Genomic DNA, 17,895 nt, shown 5'->3' on the forward strand with positions numbered 1-17,895 from the left:
AAGATTAAATCTTTAAATCTGCAATTGCTTCTAGGTAGCTGTGCATGAAAATGGGCATTATAGAACACTTATAAAAGATACATGATGGGGGGAGGGGATACAGTATATCCTAAGCAATGAAGGAAAATATAAATCCCACAAGCTTTTCAAAGTTCTGCTAATTGAAGGCCAACTAATGACCTCGCTAAATACATTGAGCTAATGACATTGAGCGAATGCCATAAAGGTAATTAGAATCATTGTTCGACAAAGGGATATTTCTCTTTCCTTAATTGGGACAACGTGTCGGTAAAAGTGCTGAGGTAATTAAAGAAGATTAATTGGGACCACGTTGTCAGCCGGTGGACGGCGGTCGAGCAAATAGACACACTTGCTCGCACTGAGGAAAGGCGTGAGCGTTTGTGGTGGTTGTGTTTTAGTTGCTTTTATTGTAGAACCCTGAGTTGGTTCTATATGAGAATGGAGTAGAAGCCCAGTCTAGGCACACAGGTTGCGTGTGTGTGTTATAGCGTATTGAATTGATGTCGGAGAGAAATAGAAGATGTGAGTTTTTGAATTTTTAAACAAACACACACAAGCTGTATATCGTTGCCTCTCATCCCAATCGACAGAGAACTAAACAATACAATTTACTTTGTGTGTGAGTGCGCCTGTGCCTATTGAAAGAGAACCATAATCTCTTTACCAAGTGAATTTGACCCACAATCAATATGCCTGTTAGAAGGGGGTCTCGATGGGTGGGAGCTGGGGGGACCTGGAAGACTGCAGCCAAAGCTAAATCTTTCATCCTTTCTCCTCTCATCTCTTGCCTTCCCTTACACTCTCTCTTCCCCACTCACAGTCCCCCCGTCTCTGTATCTCTCTCTCTGTCTGACCTTTCCATCCTTTTCTCAGAAGAGTGTTTAGCTCACAAATCCCTAACCCCAACACCATGCTAATGATACTAATTGTCAATGTAAATATGTATTGATCCCACTGTGTCAAACTGCCTGCCTGCCTGCTAGTTTGAGAGTGTGTGTTGCATACATCATTATCGGCAACCAAAGATCCAGGATGCATGCCTGTGTCTGTGTGTTTTGTAGATACAGGACTTGTTTATGACACACACAGCAGTGCAGAGCTTACAGCTGTATTGGTTGTCTCCCACAGAGTGCTCTGAAATGGATTTACTGTGCAGTGGCCTGTTTCATATTTATCTAGCCTGAGGAAGCTGCAGTAAGGAAGCTGTGTGTGTGTGCGTGTGTAAGTGCCAGCTTGTACATAAGTGTAAAATCACATACATACTGTATACATACCTGTGGGTGTACACACGCGTTAACTCCTTTGTGTGTGCGTGTTTGTGTTGGGTGGACATTCTTGATTTGATCTCCCTACATGATTATTTTCCTCACCCTGGTTTTGTACTGTTATTTTTTTTTTTCTTATGTTGACCTTGCTGACGTGTACATCCCTCCCCCCCACCACAGACACACACCTTTTACTCCAATGTTCCATGTTTACCATCGCCATAATAGGATGAGACACACTAAACAGTTTTGACACCTGTGGGAAGCTGGTATCTTCAGCGGTGCCAGGGCCTGTTATGTCTCGACCCGGTTTCACTACATTACGAGTGTAGAGTGTAGAGTGTAGAGTGTAGAGTGTAGAGTGTAGAGTGTAGAGTGTAGAGTGTAGAGTGTAGAGTGTAGAGTGTAGAGTGTAGAGCAATTTGAATGACAGAAGTTTGAAGTGACATGTTAGGATTAGGACTGTGGAACAGCACACCTTTGTTTACAGTGAGGGGTCATAAAAGAACCCAAACACTCATTAAAGGCCACTTGTGTGTTAGCTGGTGGAGTTCTTGTTTGTTTTGTGTAGTATTTATCCAGAGTGTGTGTGTGTGTGACACTTAGTCACATTGTACACATGGACATACTGACACAATCTTCCCAAACGGAGTGTTACAATAAAACCTGCCACTTGGCTACTATGAGTAACTAATGAGTGCAACTCAACCCGATGACAAGTCAGCCAATAGCAGACTTGTATCTTACGGGGCTACACTGCAATGGTGACATGTCTGACGTTTCACATTTGCCACCTGGGAGTTTTGCATTCAACCTTGTACTAATATTTCATATGTGTGGAGCTGTGGGTAACACACACACACACACATACACACACACAGCCATAAAGACACATTGCTACACACAGCTACACACCTATATGTATATACAGCTAACATATAGGTAAGTGTGTACTTGTGTGTCGCTGTGTGTCTTTTTAGCTGTGTTTGTGCGTGTTTGTCATGGCCACTATATGTTCCCATGCAAGGAGAGCTGCCAATGTCATGAAGCATTCTGTACCTTGTGATATCTTGTGAGCAGGAAGTGATGCATGACAGTGCTTCCACCCAGGGCTCTAGGTCAGTGGAAGTTCCCTTCTGGCCACACCCAATGGGCCAGTGACTATCTGTCTGGGATTCTTTGTATGGGATATTCAAACAGATAGTTGGTATATCTTTTTTACCAACAATGTACAGTGCAGCAGTAAAACCCAAATTAAAGATGTCTGGTTCATAGTCAAGTAGACACATTTAAAGTGGCTGTAAAGCAGAACTGAAAATTAGTTCAAGGTCATCACACCACAGAAAATTTGGTTGTTAAATACCCCTCCAAATTCAAATGAAAAAAAACAGACAAGTATGTTAAATTAGGCTTTGAAAAAATCTGCAGTCTTCTCTGCTTGATACTGGGGGGGCGTGTCGCCTGAAGGAGGCTCCGCCCCATCGAATTTATTGAATTTAGCAACAACTAGCTAAATCAATTGCAGATATCAGAACAGACCTACCTGCAATCTCTGAGTGTTTTATGTGTTAATGACTTTGTCTTTGAATTGTACCAGCTGAGTAACAGAATGCAACCGTCTGTGATCTGAAGTAGATAGGTGGCTGTGACGTAGATAGGTTGGGTTTTGCCCCGCCTATTAACCTGAGTTGAAAACGGGTGAAAAACTGTTCACCAGTCTAACTCCACATTTCAGTGCGACAACGTTTTCGCACTTTGAACATGCTTTCAGCAACTCATTTCACACGTATATAATGTGAAAAGCAAATCATGGAATTTGCTTTACAGCTCCTTTAAAGGCAGAACATTAGTAGTTTTAGACACAAATGGTGACATCCAAGAATATACCAGTAGTTGGGTGATACTACAATTTGATGGGTCACAGATTGTCCAACTTTAGGTCTTCTAAAATGTAGGCTGTGTATTAAAAGGGCCTTAATTCCTACGTTTCACGATTCATAGATGCATATTCTCAAATGAAAGCTGTCAGTCTGTACTTCTACTTAATCGTCCTTGGTTCATTTCAAATCCAGTGTGCTAGATTACAGAACCAAAACATCAGAAAGTGTCTCTGTCCATACTCATCGACTGCTCTGTATACTATGAAACACACACTCAAACACCCACACAGTTTCTTGGGTTGCCTGGAGCCCATTTAAGAGACTGAAGTGATTGGCGTTGGAGCCTTGCTGGGATTTCTGGGTAATTTATGTGTGTAAGAGAGCTGCTGCTATATTTAGAGTCAAGCAGACAGGCTGGAAAACAGGTATCCGACACCTGCCTAAGCACACACACAACCACATATGCACATTTGCATGAACCCACACAAGATTGAGAACAGTATCATATAAATTCACAGTTAAGGAAAGGTATTGTGAAATGTAGCATGCACACACGTCAAATGTCTTTTTTTGGCATGTGTGGAATGTGGCAGCATTTGTTTACGTGTTCGCCTCTGCCCCATGCCCAAGGCTGTGTGTGTGTGAGATTAGGGCAAGCTGAGGCCTCCAGATGCTTCTGTAATGAGGAGACAGTCAATGAACAGACAGGAGTGAGGGTCGAGGGGGAGCAGATGCAGGACAGAACAGGGTGGCAATTTATATGACACACACATTTATGTAGGTATGCATTGTAGTTCCCCCACTGTCCTCTCCTTTATCCTCTCTCTCTTTCTATATATCTCTCTCTATATATATCTCTATCTCTCTCTCTATCTCACAATCTAGGTTAGGGGGTCAGGTTTTGTATGTGTCGGGGGGGGTGTTCACCACTGCAATATACATACAGTATGTGAGAGCATGTATGCACCTACACTATTCTTGCTATCATGCTCTCTGTTTATGCATATGCTTTACTCAAAGGGAGTATTGATTCTGGACTCTGTGTGTAATTTCCGTAAACATGTTTTGAATAGGTAACCTTCATGTTTTTCCGCCTGTCATATTGACATAATCCAAAGCCATTTATAATTTCCTGAACCACATGGCTCCTTTAAAGTACTTCACTGTCCAGTTTGACTCCATGCCTTTGACAATCTATTAATTTTATATTTGTCGAAGGTTGGGATAATGCGCTTGTACATGTTTTTTCTGACGCCAATAAACATGATGTAATGGCGATTGCATGTCAAAGTGCAGGGCCTAATGAGCAGCTGTGAATGCCAGCGACTGTATTGGCCACGTGGTTTTGTGGAGGTGATCTGACATGTTTTCTGTCAATGAATGACCGTAGTGTATACGTTGTTTCCCTGAAGTGCCAAATTCAAGGCCTACCTTGTGGAAACCACAGAGTCTTGGCTGAAAGCCAACAGAGTACTTTTCACTTCAGCAAGTAGGGACCATATTTCTAGAGGTTTACTTTAGGAGCCAAGAGTGTGTAGATGTCTGTGTGTGCGCAGATTTGTGTGTAGGTGTGTGTGCGTGTCCACTTTTGTCAATTTACCTCAAGAGCCAGCCATTGGGTGGAGGTTGGTGTGTGTGTTACACACATTCTTGATATATAGGGCACACATTATTCATCTGACCTCGAGTATCAGCTGACATCTTTCTTCACTCACACAAACAGAATCTGGCATCTCTTACTTAGCAAATGGAACTTAGACTTGTAAAAATGTCCTCTGAGAACTTTATCTATCTTTACCCTTTTAGGTTGACTTGTCTGCTTGCTTGCTGCTTAACTGTATTGACAAACTATGTCATTTTGCTGATACTGGATTAGTTATTTACTACTAATGCTAGTTAGCTCCTCTTTACACATATTTGATGAGACTATGGAATTTTAAACCCACAATGAACAGCTGTTCAGGTCACTTACTGTCATTTGATCGAGTTAAGTTCTCGCTTGGAATCAATCAGGGACCACTCATATGTGAACCAAACCGGCTGTGCGGTTGTTTGGTGCACACCCCCAGGTGCCAAGTGCTCCAACCATATCCAACAACCAAAGTGAAACAGGAGAGTGGTGAGAAGCTCTTGGTGAGAAGCACTTTAGGGTTTCCATTCAAAAGGACCAAACAAGCTAGCTGTGAAAGCGACCTGAGGTACTATCCAGCCCCTTGTACTGTACCCTGTCTAACCATGTCTTAGCCCTTCACTTCAGACGAGGAGATTGATTAACCTGATCACCTTCCTGGTCCATCAGGCTCTGGTTGTCATGGGACTGTGCGAGGGTTGTTAGTCGGTCAAATTGAGATGTATGTATTCTCTTTGTCTCCCCCCATGACTATGAAATGCTGTGTCCTATTGTAAGAGCAGATACAGTTTGGTTTCTATATATGCTTTGGGAATCACTGTATGTAATGTGAAAGATTACATGTTTGTGTGTTCTCTCTTGAGTATTTTGGTGTGTGCTAAGGCCTCAATCCCAGTCATCACATTTATGGCTAGCTCAGTGTGTCTCTTTGAGTGAATCTATGCATTTTTGGCTTTGTTTTGGTCTGAAATAGGGCCATAAGTGAATACAGAAGATACTTGTTTCAGGTGATGTTTCCCTTAAAGGGGCAATTGACTGCAAAACCGATTTTACCTTGTCATAGTTGAATAACGACAGTTTGGTGGGTAAAATGAACATACCGTGAATATCAAAGTCCATTGACACCTCATTCCTATTCAAATCTCAAAAAGAAAAAATGTGGCTGTAAAACGCTAGCTTTTCAACAAAGCTACCGGTCCTACGTAGGACCGGGACCGCCCTTTTTGGCTCTGCTCTGTATCTTTGTCACCCCCAGAATTTACATCCAGACCAGCCCGAGGTAGCGTCTTTCTCCGATACTAGTTTAGCTGCGCGCTGCTCTGTGTAAGCTAGTACTTATAAGGAATTACAAAGAAGAACGTTTTGAATTATAACAAGGTTATTGAAAATGGACCACGGTCGTAAATGCTGTGTTCCAGGCTGTACAGGGAAGGCTAACACTCACAGTCTTCCCAAGGAGCCAAACATTCAACAGGCATGGCTGCTGTTGTTTTAGGAGAAGATCCCGGCCAAGTTCGACACTGACTCAATCATTCATTTGCTCTGAACATTTCACCCAAGACAGTTTTGACAACCTTGGACAATTGCAAGCAGGATTTGCTAGGAAGCTGAACCTGGAAAGAGGTGCTGTTCCAACCGTATGCTCATTACAACCGCAAGCTATAAGGACAGTATGATGTTGTGCTAACAGTTATTAGCAATGCTAACATTTGCTGTATAATATAGAATACCAGGTAGAATGCTAAATACGTTTCTACACACATCAAATGACTCTAGCTAGACTAGCTGTAGTCGGCATTAGAAGGGAAGCTTCCGAAAAATAGCCAGAAAACGAACAGCAGTCTGGCTTATTGCTAACGCCTGTCTAGATAATCTATTTGAAAGAACTGGAGAAAGGCAGGTGCTTGATACAGGATACATTAATATTGCTAGAAACTGTTACCAGTAACACCCAGACTGTAGGCATGTAAACAAGTTTAGCTTGCTGACGCAAGAGCATAGGTAGAATGTGTGATAATTTAGCCTAGTTTATTGGCAATGGGGCTAACGTTGATTCATGTTCCTGACTGTGTTTCATTCAAATAAATAACCTGTGTAATGTAAATTTACAATTCAGATGCATGTTTGTCCAGATCTTGGTCATGTTATTTTTCAGCAAGTTATTTAGAGCTAGCTAGCTAACTGAAGCCGAGTAGAATCAGGATATGGTTTGTTTGCTAAGCTGTAGCCTAACGTTCTACCCACCCAAGTCAATCCAGTTTGCTTCATCAACAGAAGTGGAAACAAGTAATGTTATAATTTCAAATGATATATATAGTCAATCTGTTGAAAACAGTGTTGTGTAGACACAATAGATGTATTTGTGCGTTTTTATTTCAAGTTTCCAACTTCAGTGTTTCAGCGAGTGCTGCTGTTGGCCATGTTGCATTTTTGCTCCCCAGCTTCACTCTTGAAAACCAACCAATCAGCGCACAGCTTATCTAAATATTAATGAACACACCATAAAAGGAGAAAAGCTAGTGTTTTTTCCCGGGAACATTTCAAAGGACCTGTCAGGGGGCATAGAACAGCACCCGGGCAATTTTCAACCCAACCAATGTTACACACCCTATTCGGAGACCTTAAGGAACAGTGTGAAATACCCCCAAAACCCAGTCAATTGCCCCTTTAACTAACATTTAGTAATTTAGTCATTTATTTAGCAGACGCTCTCAGAGTTTCCGGCAGAAAATGTGTTAGTCAAGGTGGTAGGGTGAGATTTGATGATGGACCGGGGAGGGGGGGGGGCTCTTGGAAGGGGGGGGGGGGCTCTTATCCAGAGCGACTTACAGTAAGTACAGGGACATTCTCCCCAAGGTAAGTAGGGTGAAGTGCCTTGCCCAAGAACGTCATTTTGCACGGCCGGGAATTGAACCAACAACCTTCTGATTAATAGCCCAACTCCCTAACCATTCAGCCATCTGACCCCATGTCGGCGCCCTTTATAGTTCCCAACTTTTCTCCTAAATGCCCACCACAGTAAATTATGGAACTTTCCATTCAAAACAGATTCTCCCCCACTCTTCGTGCATGGTTGACAGTCGCTCTCAACCAGCCGCAGGGGGAAAGGGGGCTTTGTTATCTGAATTGATACCCAGCTGGCTCTCTCTTCCATTCCCTTTCTCTCCCTGCCTTTCTTCCTGCTGTGTGGTAGAGACCCTTTGGATAGATTAAGAGGGAAAGAATAACAGAGTAAAAGAGGTAGCGGGGAAGCGAGGGAAAAGAGGGACTGTTGGGGGGAGGGATAGAGAAAGGTGGTGCATATTGATGGCTGTCCAGTTACTGTAGTGTCGGATAATGGAAGGAGAGAGAGACAGAGGTAGAGTCGAAACGAGAAAATAAAGGAATATCGACTTGTACCATGCTGCAGGCAATTTAGGCAGATGGAGAGGAAAAAGAAAGGAGTGAGAAAAAGAGCAAGCGATGGAGAGAGGAAGGATGAGTTATCTCTTCTCTTTGGATCAATCAGATGATGTAGTGATAAGACTGGATTACACTGCCATTTACACACTCCCTGTGTGTGTGTTGCTCCCTCGCTTGCGTGTCCTCATATTTACACCTATCCAATCCCTGACATTCCGCCTTAGCACTTAAACCGACAACCTCTTGGGTCTCTGGGACACACACACACGCGTATGTACATACACATACACATACGGGTGACTCACGCCTCTCACAATGGCCGTGTTCCGTTCGCATTGGGTCAGCAACCTCTGACCTTCATCCTGAATGTGTAATGCAACATTGTTAGCAATTCACCCCTGGCAACCCTTATGGCATTGTGGAATGTCGGTGGGTTGCCTTTGTTCAACAAACTTGCAGCTTATTGTCGAATCCGACCCAGAACTGAGTGGATTATGCCAAATCTTAACACGACAGACTAGATCCCTGTTGTGGAATTTGTATTTTGTCAGACTTTTGTACTATGGCCACCTCACTGGCCTAATCAAAGGGACTTGAGGAGTGAATAAGTCTGTAGTTTAAAAGCTGTATCAGATAGATATTTAACAGGAATAACAAACATGAACAAAAAAATATTCTCTACCTAACTGGTATTTTATGTATAAGCACAGTTCTCTCATACCCCAATCATACTGTACCTCACTTCAGGCACAAATAGAGCACATACATTTGCAACATTCACTTTATGTTAATCTACATACTTATGTTTAGAGCACAAGCTACATTCAGTGTAACATATTGGTTGTATAGCCTACATCTTTAACCGTGGTCGTTGTTTGGTGAAGAAATCATGACAGTGTAATTAACAGAAAGATTAGCTTTGATTTCTAAACACTTATTTTTTTCTTTCTACCAGCCACTCCAAATTGATGACAACTTCTGTGGCCAGGACTTCAACCAACCGCTTGGCGGAACCAGCACCATCGAGGGTATCCCACTCTTCATCGATAAGGACGATGGCATGACCTCAGTGGCTGCTTACAATTACCGTGGCAACACTGTGGCCTTTGTTGGCACGCGGAATGGCAAAATGAAGAAGGTAAGGGCGATTTTGTCCATTAAAGTTGTTGTCACTTTCTTGTTTTTCCATCAGTCTCTTTTGCTAAGGGCTAAGCTGTTAAGTTGCCTTTGTTATGTTAGGGGAATTGTGCTTGTTTTCACGGGATTACATCCAGTTTGTGCTTCAAGTGTCGCTACTTGCCAGAGGCTTACTTTGGAGCCTGGCTTGGTTCTCCCTTGGTGCTTTATAGGGGGCAAGTTGCCGCCATTTTGGAGCGCTAGCAGTGTTTTAGCTTCCATGTGAGAGAGCCGTCTCTGCTGAATACTTGACAAGTTCTGACAATCAGTGGAAAACAACAATGTTTTGTATCCATTTCACCCAGACAATGTCTCAATGTTATATATTGGCATTGAGTGCAGGGGATATCACATGCAAAACACAAACCTCGCTTTAGTGTGTGAAGTCTCCACCTTGACCTTCTTTTTAAAGTGCAGTTGCAAGTCACTGGGTCTGGTTTCCTGTTCTGTAAATAAAATGATGCAGCTGCCTCACGTCCACGTACCAAGCCACTTCTTGTTACTGTGGGATGAAGGACGCGAGTCGTCCATCGAAAAAGCTCCTATTGACGGTTTAAATGGTTACTCAGGCGATAGCTGGTGCATTTACTCAGGCAATAATGTTTTATGTATACACCCGAAGTGGCAAATTAAACTGATAGAGGTGTAGATGGAGTGGGAGATTGAAAAGAGGATAGGAAAAGAAAGCGTGTTGAGATTGATGTACAATAGACCCTCTAAACCCTCTCCCTGCTATTTTTCGACTCATCTTTTTCGTTCCTCAACCACACTCTACGCCATCTCTCTCTTCCCCTACTCTTCCTTTACCCTCCAATTGGTCCTATCTCTTTTCCTGTTGTTTTGCCTTTCGCTCCTTTTCCCCTTTTCCTTCCTTGTTATTCTCTCTGTCCCATCTACGCATCGACATTTCTCTCTACCCCTCCCTTCTGCCCACCCTCTCCCTCTCCCCACTACCCACCCTCCCTCATTCCACGACTCCTCACCCCCCTAAATGGCTGCGCAGCCTTGAGTCCCAGATCCTGCCCTGATTGAAGCAGGTCACTGGTTATGGTTCTCAGCGGAGGCAGCACAAAGAGGCTCCTCTAAATCACCTGGCTAGGGAGCATAGAGCCTTTAGAACCTTCCGGACAGCCACGCAGGCCTGTCGCCCGGACAGCCACGCAGGCCTGTCGCCTGCCTGGTCAATGCCTCTACAGCCCAGCTTGTAATCCCTGTGTCTAGGATTGAAGGCAAATGCGGTTCTTGGATTGAAAGCGTTCTATGGGCTTTTAATGACCAGTTTTTGTGTTGTTGGTGTGGTCCAGTTGGTGTAGGTGGTGCGCCATTTTTATTGTGGTTTTACGGCTTGGGCTAAAGTCTAATTGGTAGGTTGCTGGGCATTGTCTACATCATTTTTTGGTGCTTGTTTGTTTATACCTACCTGTGTGTGTGCAAGTATGTGTTGTGTGTGTGTGTGTGTGTGTGTCAAATTAGGTCCTCACGTGGAAAGATGGTGCATGTAGCCTCTTTAGTGACCAGTTACATGCCTATTCATATGGTTATTCATTGCCAATTCATCACACGTCTGAGTGTGTTTGTGCGTGGGTGCATGGACATGTGTGTGTTTGCGATAATAAAAGGTGAAGCTCTTCCCTATGGATGACTAGGCTCTCAGCTCATTGTCATTCACTCAGTTTCCCTCTGTTACACTCAAGGCCTGTCATTGATTTGTCGTTATGAATATATAATGCTAGTGTAAATGTGTGTCTTTCTGGTTGTGCTAGCTACTCCATACTTTTGTCTGTGTATGCAGTCATACAATGGTGTGCGTATGTTATCTACTTGACAACACTATGCAATTTTGCATAAATTCCAGCCTTGTACATCAAAATGTCAAGGTTAAATGTCAGGTTTTCATATATTCTGGTAATATATAAGTAACGACCATACTTGTTTATTTGTGGGTTATTTGTTACTAGTCCAAGGTGTTTGAGTGTCTGTGTGCCTGTCTTTGTACATGTCCGCAAAGGTTATTAAAAGAAAAGCTGTACCACCATGAGAAGAATCATTGTGACAACTGTCAGCTGCTTTCTTATCCTGCACGAGAGCAAAGCACAAACAAGCGAAAACCGCTTTGAATGTGAAAATTGCTTGGGCTTCTATTTATATTGCAGGCCCCGCCAAATGTGAGACATATGCTTGAACCTCTCATACACCATATGCAATACATGTCATGTTCCCCTAACACTCTCTTATGGAAGCCCTTGTTTACCTTTGAAAGAAGGGGCCCAGAAAGATGGAAAGGAAACATGGAGGGGAAGACGAGGGGTGGAGTGAAAAAGAAGTGGGGGGATGAAGAAACTGGTTTAGTATGATGTGATGGGGAGGAAGCACTGCTTGGTGGGGATGTGAATTGGAGGACAGGCTCTGGCATGTCCCCTGGTACTGTGTGTGAGTGCGTCTATCTCTCAAGTGTGGCTTTATGAGGTAGGGGAATGGAAAGGTGTCAGTTCCTGTAATGTGCTGTAGTGAAGGAGGATAGACAGTATGGCAGGTTATATGGGCATGGGAGTTTGTGTGCACGTGTGTTTGTGTTTCCGCAAACAGGCTTTTTCTTTAAGTGAAAGAGCAGTTAAATGTGTCAGTTTAGTCTTACCTTTGTGTTGTGAAGAGGGCCCCTTCTCCCATGTGACTCCGGGAGTAGCAAGGGATGCAGAAAGAGAAACTGTGAAATAGATATAGAGAGGGGAGATGAACTGGTGGTGAGCCAGATGAGCGGCCATCTTGGATCAGAACCCTTGTGAGGTGACAACAGGTTTAAAAGCATAGTCGTTTCCCTCCGCTCTAATTCTGTAGGGATAGAGGGAGGAAGAGGGGGATGAGTTCTAGGTAGAATAGACTCCAAAGGGTTCTGGTTATTTTTAATGTGATTAGACTGTGAGAGGGAGAACAGACAAGGTGAGATAAGAGGACAAACAAAGTGATCCAAGATCCAACTCGACCACTCTGGTTGAGGGAAACTACTGAACTTGCCATAACCAAGCCCTTCGCTTGGCTGTCTGGCTTCAGCTCAACCCTTAGTGTGTGGGTGCGTGTGTTTGTCTGTGTTTGCATTTGTGTGGGTCAGTCTGTCCATCTGTGTGGTCGGCTGCAAAAGAATAATACACAGATGGGAGACGCACATACACACCCACACACAAACGTACACACAGCACTGCCAAGTATGGCCTCTCCAGTCTGTTAAAGGACTGTTAAGCACAGACAATGTGTATTCATGGAGCTTTACACCCCCCCCCCCCCCCCACTAACCACACACACATGCACACACACACATACGACAAAAAGCTTGATTATAGATCTCTCTCTCTCCCCCCCCCCCCCCCAATCTGGCATCATTATCTGATAGCCCCCTACCCTGCCATCTAGACTAGCGTCTTTAGCGCTAGCATTCTTCAGCTGTGTTCACCCGTGGGGGTAGAACTCTGCCATCTGCTCCCCTGGCCACACGTGCCAGAAGGAAGGTCCTTTCCCATTCTGTGCCCATTGTGGCTACAATGCATTGCACAGGTGCTACTTACAATAACATACAAAAAAGATATAAATATATAATCATATAAATATGTATAATCAATTAAAAAGGCATTTATTCACGGTTGGTCTTAAAAGGTTTCAGTTGGTTTCCCATTCACAAAACAAAACCATAGCTAACAGAAGAACAAAGTAAATTGGGAACGTGTGGCTTTTAGTAACTGCCCGAAGAGATTTGGACAGTTTCAGTGGAATTATGTTTCTTTAAATAAATGTACAACGTCATGTGTACTTGACACTGTGGTCAGTTTGTGAATGTGTAACAACTGTTAGCCACTAAGCTTTTAGGGCTTGATTCTCATCATAACTATGCCTTCACTGTGCAAAAACAGTTAGTCTTCTGTGACATTTGACCACTCTGGGCATTTATGACAAATGTCACAAGCTTGATTTTCAATCCTTGATTGGTGTTGTATCCCACTCCCTTAAGGGTTAATCTATAATAATTGATGTGTGACGGTGCGTGGGTAGATACATGGTTGGTGGTGTCTGTGTGTACGTGTGCACGGTGGGAGTGGAGTGGGGGAAGGTGTGTGGAAGGGATTGAATTGATAGGTGTTTATGAGTGTGTGTGTTCTGGCCATGGAGTAGGCAACACAGGTGTTTTGATATTCCAATGGGACAAGTTATGTAGCCATGAGGACAGTTTGTCAGAGGCTTATTGACTTACATGGTTCTTGTACGAGCACATTAATGCTGGTGTTTCAAGTGTGTTGTGGGTAAGAGAGATGAGTGAACGGAGGTGTGTGTGAGACTTGGCAGACTGACAGCAGCCCCCCACCCGTTCGCCAGAGGCATGATAATGATGGGACAGACCGTGCCCCGTGACTAAGCTCTTAACCCCTCCCACACAGTCTCTCTCTCTCTCTCTCTCTCTCTCTCTCTCTCTCTCTCTGTCTCTGTCTCTCTCTCTCTCTCTCTCTCTCTCTCTCTCTCTCTCTCTGTCTCTGTCTCTCTCTCTCTCTATGTCTCTATGTCTCTATGTCTCTATGTCTCTATGTCTCTATGTCTCTATGTCTCACTCTCTATGCCTCTCTCTCTCTATGCCTCTCTCTCTCTAAGCCTCTCTCTCTCTCTCTATGCCTGTCTCTCTCCCTGTCTCACTCTATCTCTCACTCTGTTTCTTTCTCTCCCTTTTTCTTTTTCTCTCCTCTTCGTTCATTCAGGGAGAAAGAGGTGAGGGGGTATTGAGCAGAGAGAGGGACCCAGGAAGCTTTTGGTGAAATCATGGAGATAAAAAAGATGGGGAAAATGGGGAGTAGTAAAAAGGATCTGTAAAAGGTGCAAGCCGAGTCAGTAACGGTAAGGGTGGATATTGAAAGAGGGAGAGAGAAAATAAGGTAAGAGGATGAGTGTTGAGGGATGGTGTGTTAACACTAGGACAGCCAGGAATCAAATACCAGGCCAGGAACCAATACTTCAAGTGCCACAGCGGTCTTCTACACCGCAAAATATAATTGAACATTTATTTTATTATTTTAACACTAAAAAATGAAGGAAAAATATAAACAATATATCCAGTTTCAACAAAATATAGACATTGGCAGAAATATTTTGTGACTTTTTTTATCAATTACTGAAATGCTTTTGAAAACACAGAATTGTGTGGGGTAGACCGCTCCAGTGGTCCGAGCGCCCGGCCAGTCTGTTTCCATTCAGAGGGGGGAGAAGGGCCTGTTGCTGGACAGCCTGGAAAACAGATGGAGCCCGAGACTAGACCTTGTAGGATGAACAACAAACACACACACACACACACACACACACCCCTAGTCTCCCCTCTGTCCCTCCCTATGCCCACTTACCTTCTATTTATCTCCCTTACTATCTCTTTTTGTTTCCCTTTCTGTCCCTCTCCGTCTTCCTCTCTATCCGTCCTTCTCCCTTCTGCCAAAGAGACAAGTATGTTTTATAAAGTTTAAAAAAAGTTTGGGCCTTTCTGTATCTTTATCTCTCCAAGTGCACAATACTTTCTGTTTGTATATACAAGTGGGTACAGAACACGCCTTCATGCGTTTGGGCAGTGAGAGGCAAGGCACGAGTTGTTGCAGAGCACAGAGGGTGGCATTGTGCTGGGAGGAGTGTGTCTGGGGGTGTGGGGGTTTGGTTGATCCTCCAGTCATTAGTGCACAGAAAGATGGGGGCAGTGGCGGATCTAAGGGGTGGCAGCTGCCACCCCAATCGTGTTTAATTTTTGTTTTTTTTAATGTATTTAGCTTTTATCAAAAGCGAGATCTTTACAAAAGTGCATAGGTCACTGATCATAACAACGAGATAGCCCCAAACAGTGCGGGTAGCCAAAACATGAAGCATGCATTGTGAAAAAGTCCCAAAGGGAAGAACGATAAGAGCATATAGTTAAACAAGTTAAAATTAAACAACATGAACCTCAATCTTCCCATGGAAAAATATGATTTGTGCATTACAGAACATTTCAATAAATAATATTAATGTTACTGTTTAACTTAAACTACAATGTTATAGCCTAATCATTTACCATAGGGAGTACCGTACCCCCCTACTTTGGGTTTTGATTCACCTCCAGGAGGCCACCCAACAACTTCCTTCTGCCACCCCATTGCCACCCCGAATGAAAATCTCTAGATCCGCCCTTGAATGGGGGTGGGGTGTAAAGCATAACCAAGCGTCTTTACTCAAACCTCAATCACAGCAAAGAGAACAATGTTCTAGAACAGGGCTGACCAACTCTGTTCCTAGAAAGTAATGGTCCTGTGGACTTTCCCTCCAACCCCATTTGTGACCAACCTGATTCAGCTTGTTCTTCTGCTCATTATTAGAATCAGCTGTGCTAACTTAGTCGCAATGAAAAACTTATAGGACTACAAGAGGCTCTCCAGGAATAGTGTTGGATGGGACTGTTGTATAGCTTTATATTTATCTCCAGAGATCATGATTGATCTTAGTCCAATAGCTCATCCCACAATATATGTATAAGCAAGCAAACTCATTTGATCCTGATGATTCAAGTCATTTTGGATCCATTTAAGTGAAATGTACATTTTACAGCATACTTACAGTGGCTTTCAAGATAGTTTGCGCATAACTTGCAAGTCACAACACTGATGGCATGAAGCATGGAGGGTTTATCTTACCAACCGATGCATGAATTGTTTAGGAGCGTGCTGTGTTTGTCGCCCATGTGTGTTTGTCTCTGTGTGTATGTGTGTGTGTTGAATGGAAAGGGTTAGTTTCTGAATGTGTGGGAAAGAGTGCCTCTGAAGCATACATCTTTTAATGAGCTCAAATGAACCCAACCCAACGATGCTACAGTTTCTCAATATGTTGCCATGTCCTCTAGTGTTTCTTCACCTGAACTTCACACAGTAAGGAGCATTGATACACACACATGCACAAACACACACATACAAACACACACACATGCTATCACACCCAGAGGCATTTGAGAGTTGTGTACATTTTCAGAGCAGAGGATGCATATGTGTTGTGCGCGCACACGTATGTGAGTGTCATGGCATTACACAACACCATTGAGGGGGATCTCTGATTGCCTGCTTTGGAACTGAATATGACTCGTTAAGAGAAGCAGAAGGGTTATCCTTGTTCAATGGCTCCTCCGGCTTCCATTCCTTGAGTCTCTGGAACCAGCGTTCTTTTAAATAAGTCACACTTTTCACTCCCCCTCCTCTCGTGTCTCTCTCTCCCTCTTTTTTTGCCCTCAAACTCTCACTTTAGCCCACCCTCTTCTTCTCTCTTTCTCCCCCTTACTCCCTCTATCTCTTGTCATCTTGTCATCTTTTGGTATCCTGTGTTCTCTCATTCTCTTTTTTCTTTCTCTGCTTCTCTCCGATCAAAGGTATCCCTCGTTAGATAATAGGCAGGGCCCGCTCTCGTGTGTTGGTGTAGAAATGAGATGCAATGCCCTCCATTCTCCTGTGATCATTTAGTCTCATTAAGGATAAGGTTGGCTGACACACATTCTTACACACAAACACACACACGCATGCACACACACACACACACATACACACACACACACACACACACTCTCCCACACCCTGCACAACTTGCATAAACGAGCTGCAACACACCAGCAGAATATGCAGTGACTGCACGCAGAGCACACACACATTTTAGCGCAACATACAGGGCGTTAAATTCCTCATTAAACCAATGTTTCACCACATCCTGTCTCAGTCCTATAAGATTCCATATATCATAGATAGCCCCAACCTTAACACCCCAGTCATTAGACCAAGCCGTTGTCATGGTACCAGCATTGTAATCAGCTATTTGGCAACTAGCAGCTATCCTGCCCCATCACCTTTTCAGTTCCAGACTTCGTGCTGGCCAGAACGCTAGCTTTAGTCCTACACCAGACATGGCGGCTTCTAGCTCATAGCCTCGCTAGTACTCACCAGCTATTAAAACCAGCCTTTAGTTCACCCATGTACTGGTTTGTAGCAATCTGCTACAGTGTGGGGAAATCACTATCTGAATTCAAGTTTTTGTCCATTGCTACAACATCCCTTTCTTTCCTAATTTTCCCTACCACCTTTCCTCCCTCACACATCTCTCTTTCTCTCTGTTTAATGGTGTCACTCCTCTGGTGAAACTCCATGTACCTGGCTGCTAGAAGTGCAGCTCATTTGCAAGAATGACACCGCAAAGAGGTTAATGGAGCAAATTGAAGGGTAAGAGAAAGAGAAGGATGGAAGACTGATGAATTATGAATAGAGTTTGCTTGGTAGCATAAAAAGAAGAATAGACAGAGACATGGGCCCGAGACATGATTTCCAGAATAGTTTCTCTCCTCAGGCCACGGGTGGGGCAACATGGTCTAAGTAGCATTGTTGTTAATGTCACGCTGAAAAGATTCAGATTTGTCACAGGATGTAATCGCCAATCTTCAGTAAGTTACCAAGTCTGTTTCCTTCAGGTTTGGGCTCTTGTGGTGTTTGGCCTTGGCTAGCTTCGA

The 17,895-nt window shown here is 43.6% G+C and overlaps 1 protein-coding gene across 2 annotated transcripts in view; it reads left to right on the top strand.

Moving 5' to 3' along the window:
* Nucleotides 1-17,895, top strand: part of LOC146273438 (plexin-A1-like) — a 159,491-nt gene that overhangs the window by 36,053 nt on the left and 105,543 nt on the right. For both annotated transcript variants that reach the window (XM_084704296.1, XM_084704297.1), the window contains exon 3: nt 9,154-9,336. In XM_084704296.1, coding sequence (XP_084560422.1) covers nt 9,154-9,336 — 183 coding nt within the window. The remainder of the gene's footprint in view (nt 1-9,153; nt 9,337-17,895) is intronic.

The sequence above is a fragment of the Hypomesus nipponensis genome, chromosome 9 (assembly GCF_054491055.1).
Source record: "Hypomesus nipponensis isolate SF chromosome 9, ASM5449105v1, whole genome shotgun sequence".
NCBI classification, from domain to species: domain Eukaryota; kingdom Metazoa; phylum Chordata; class Actinopteri; order Osmeriformes; family Osmeridae; genus Hypomesus; species Hypomesus nipponensis.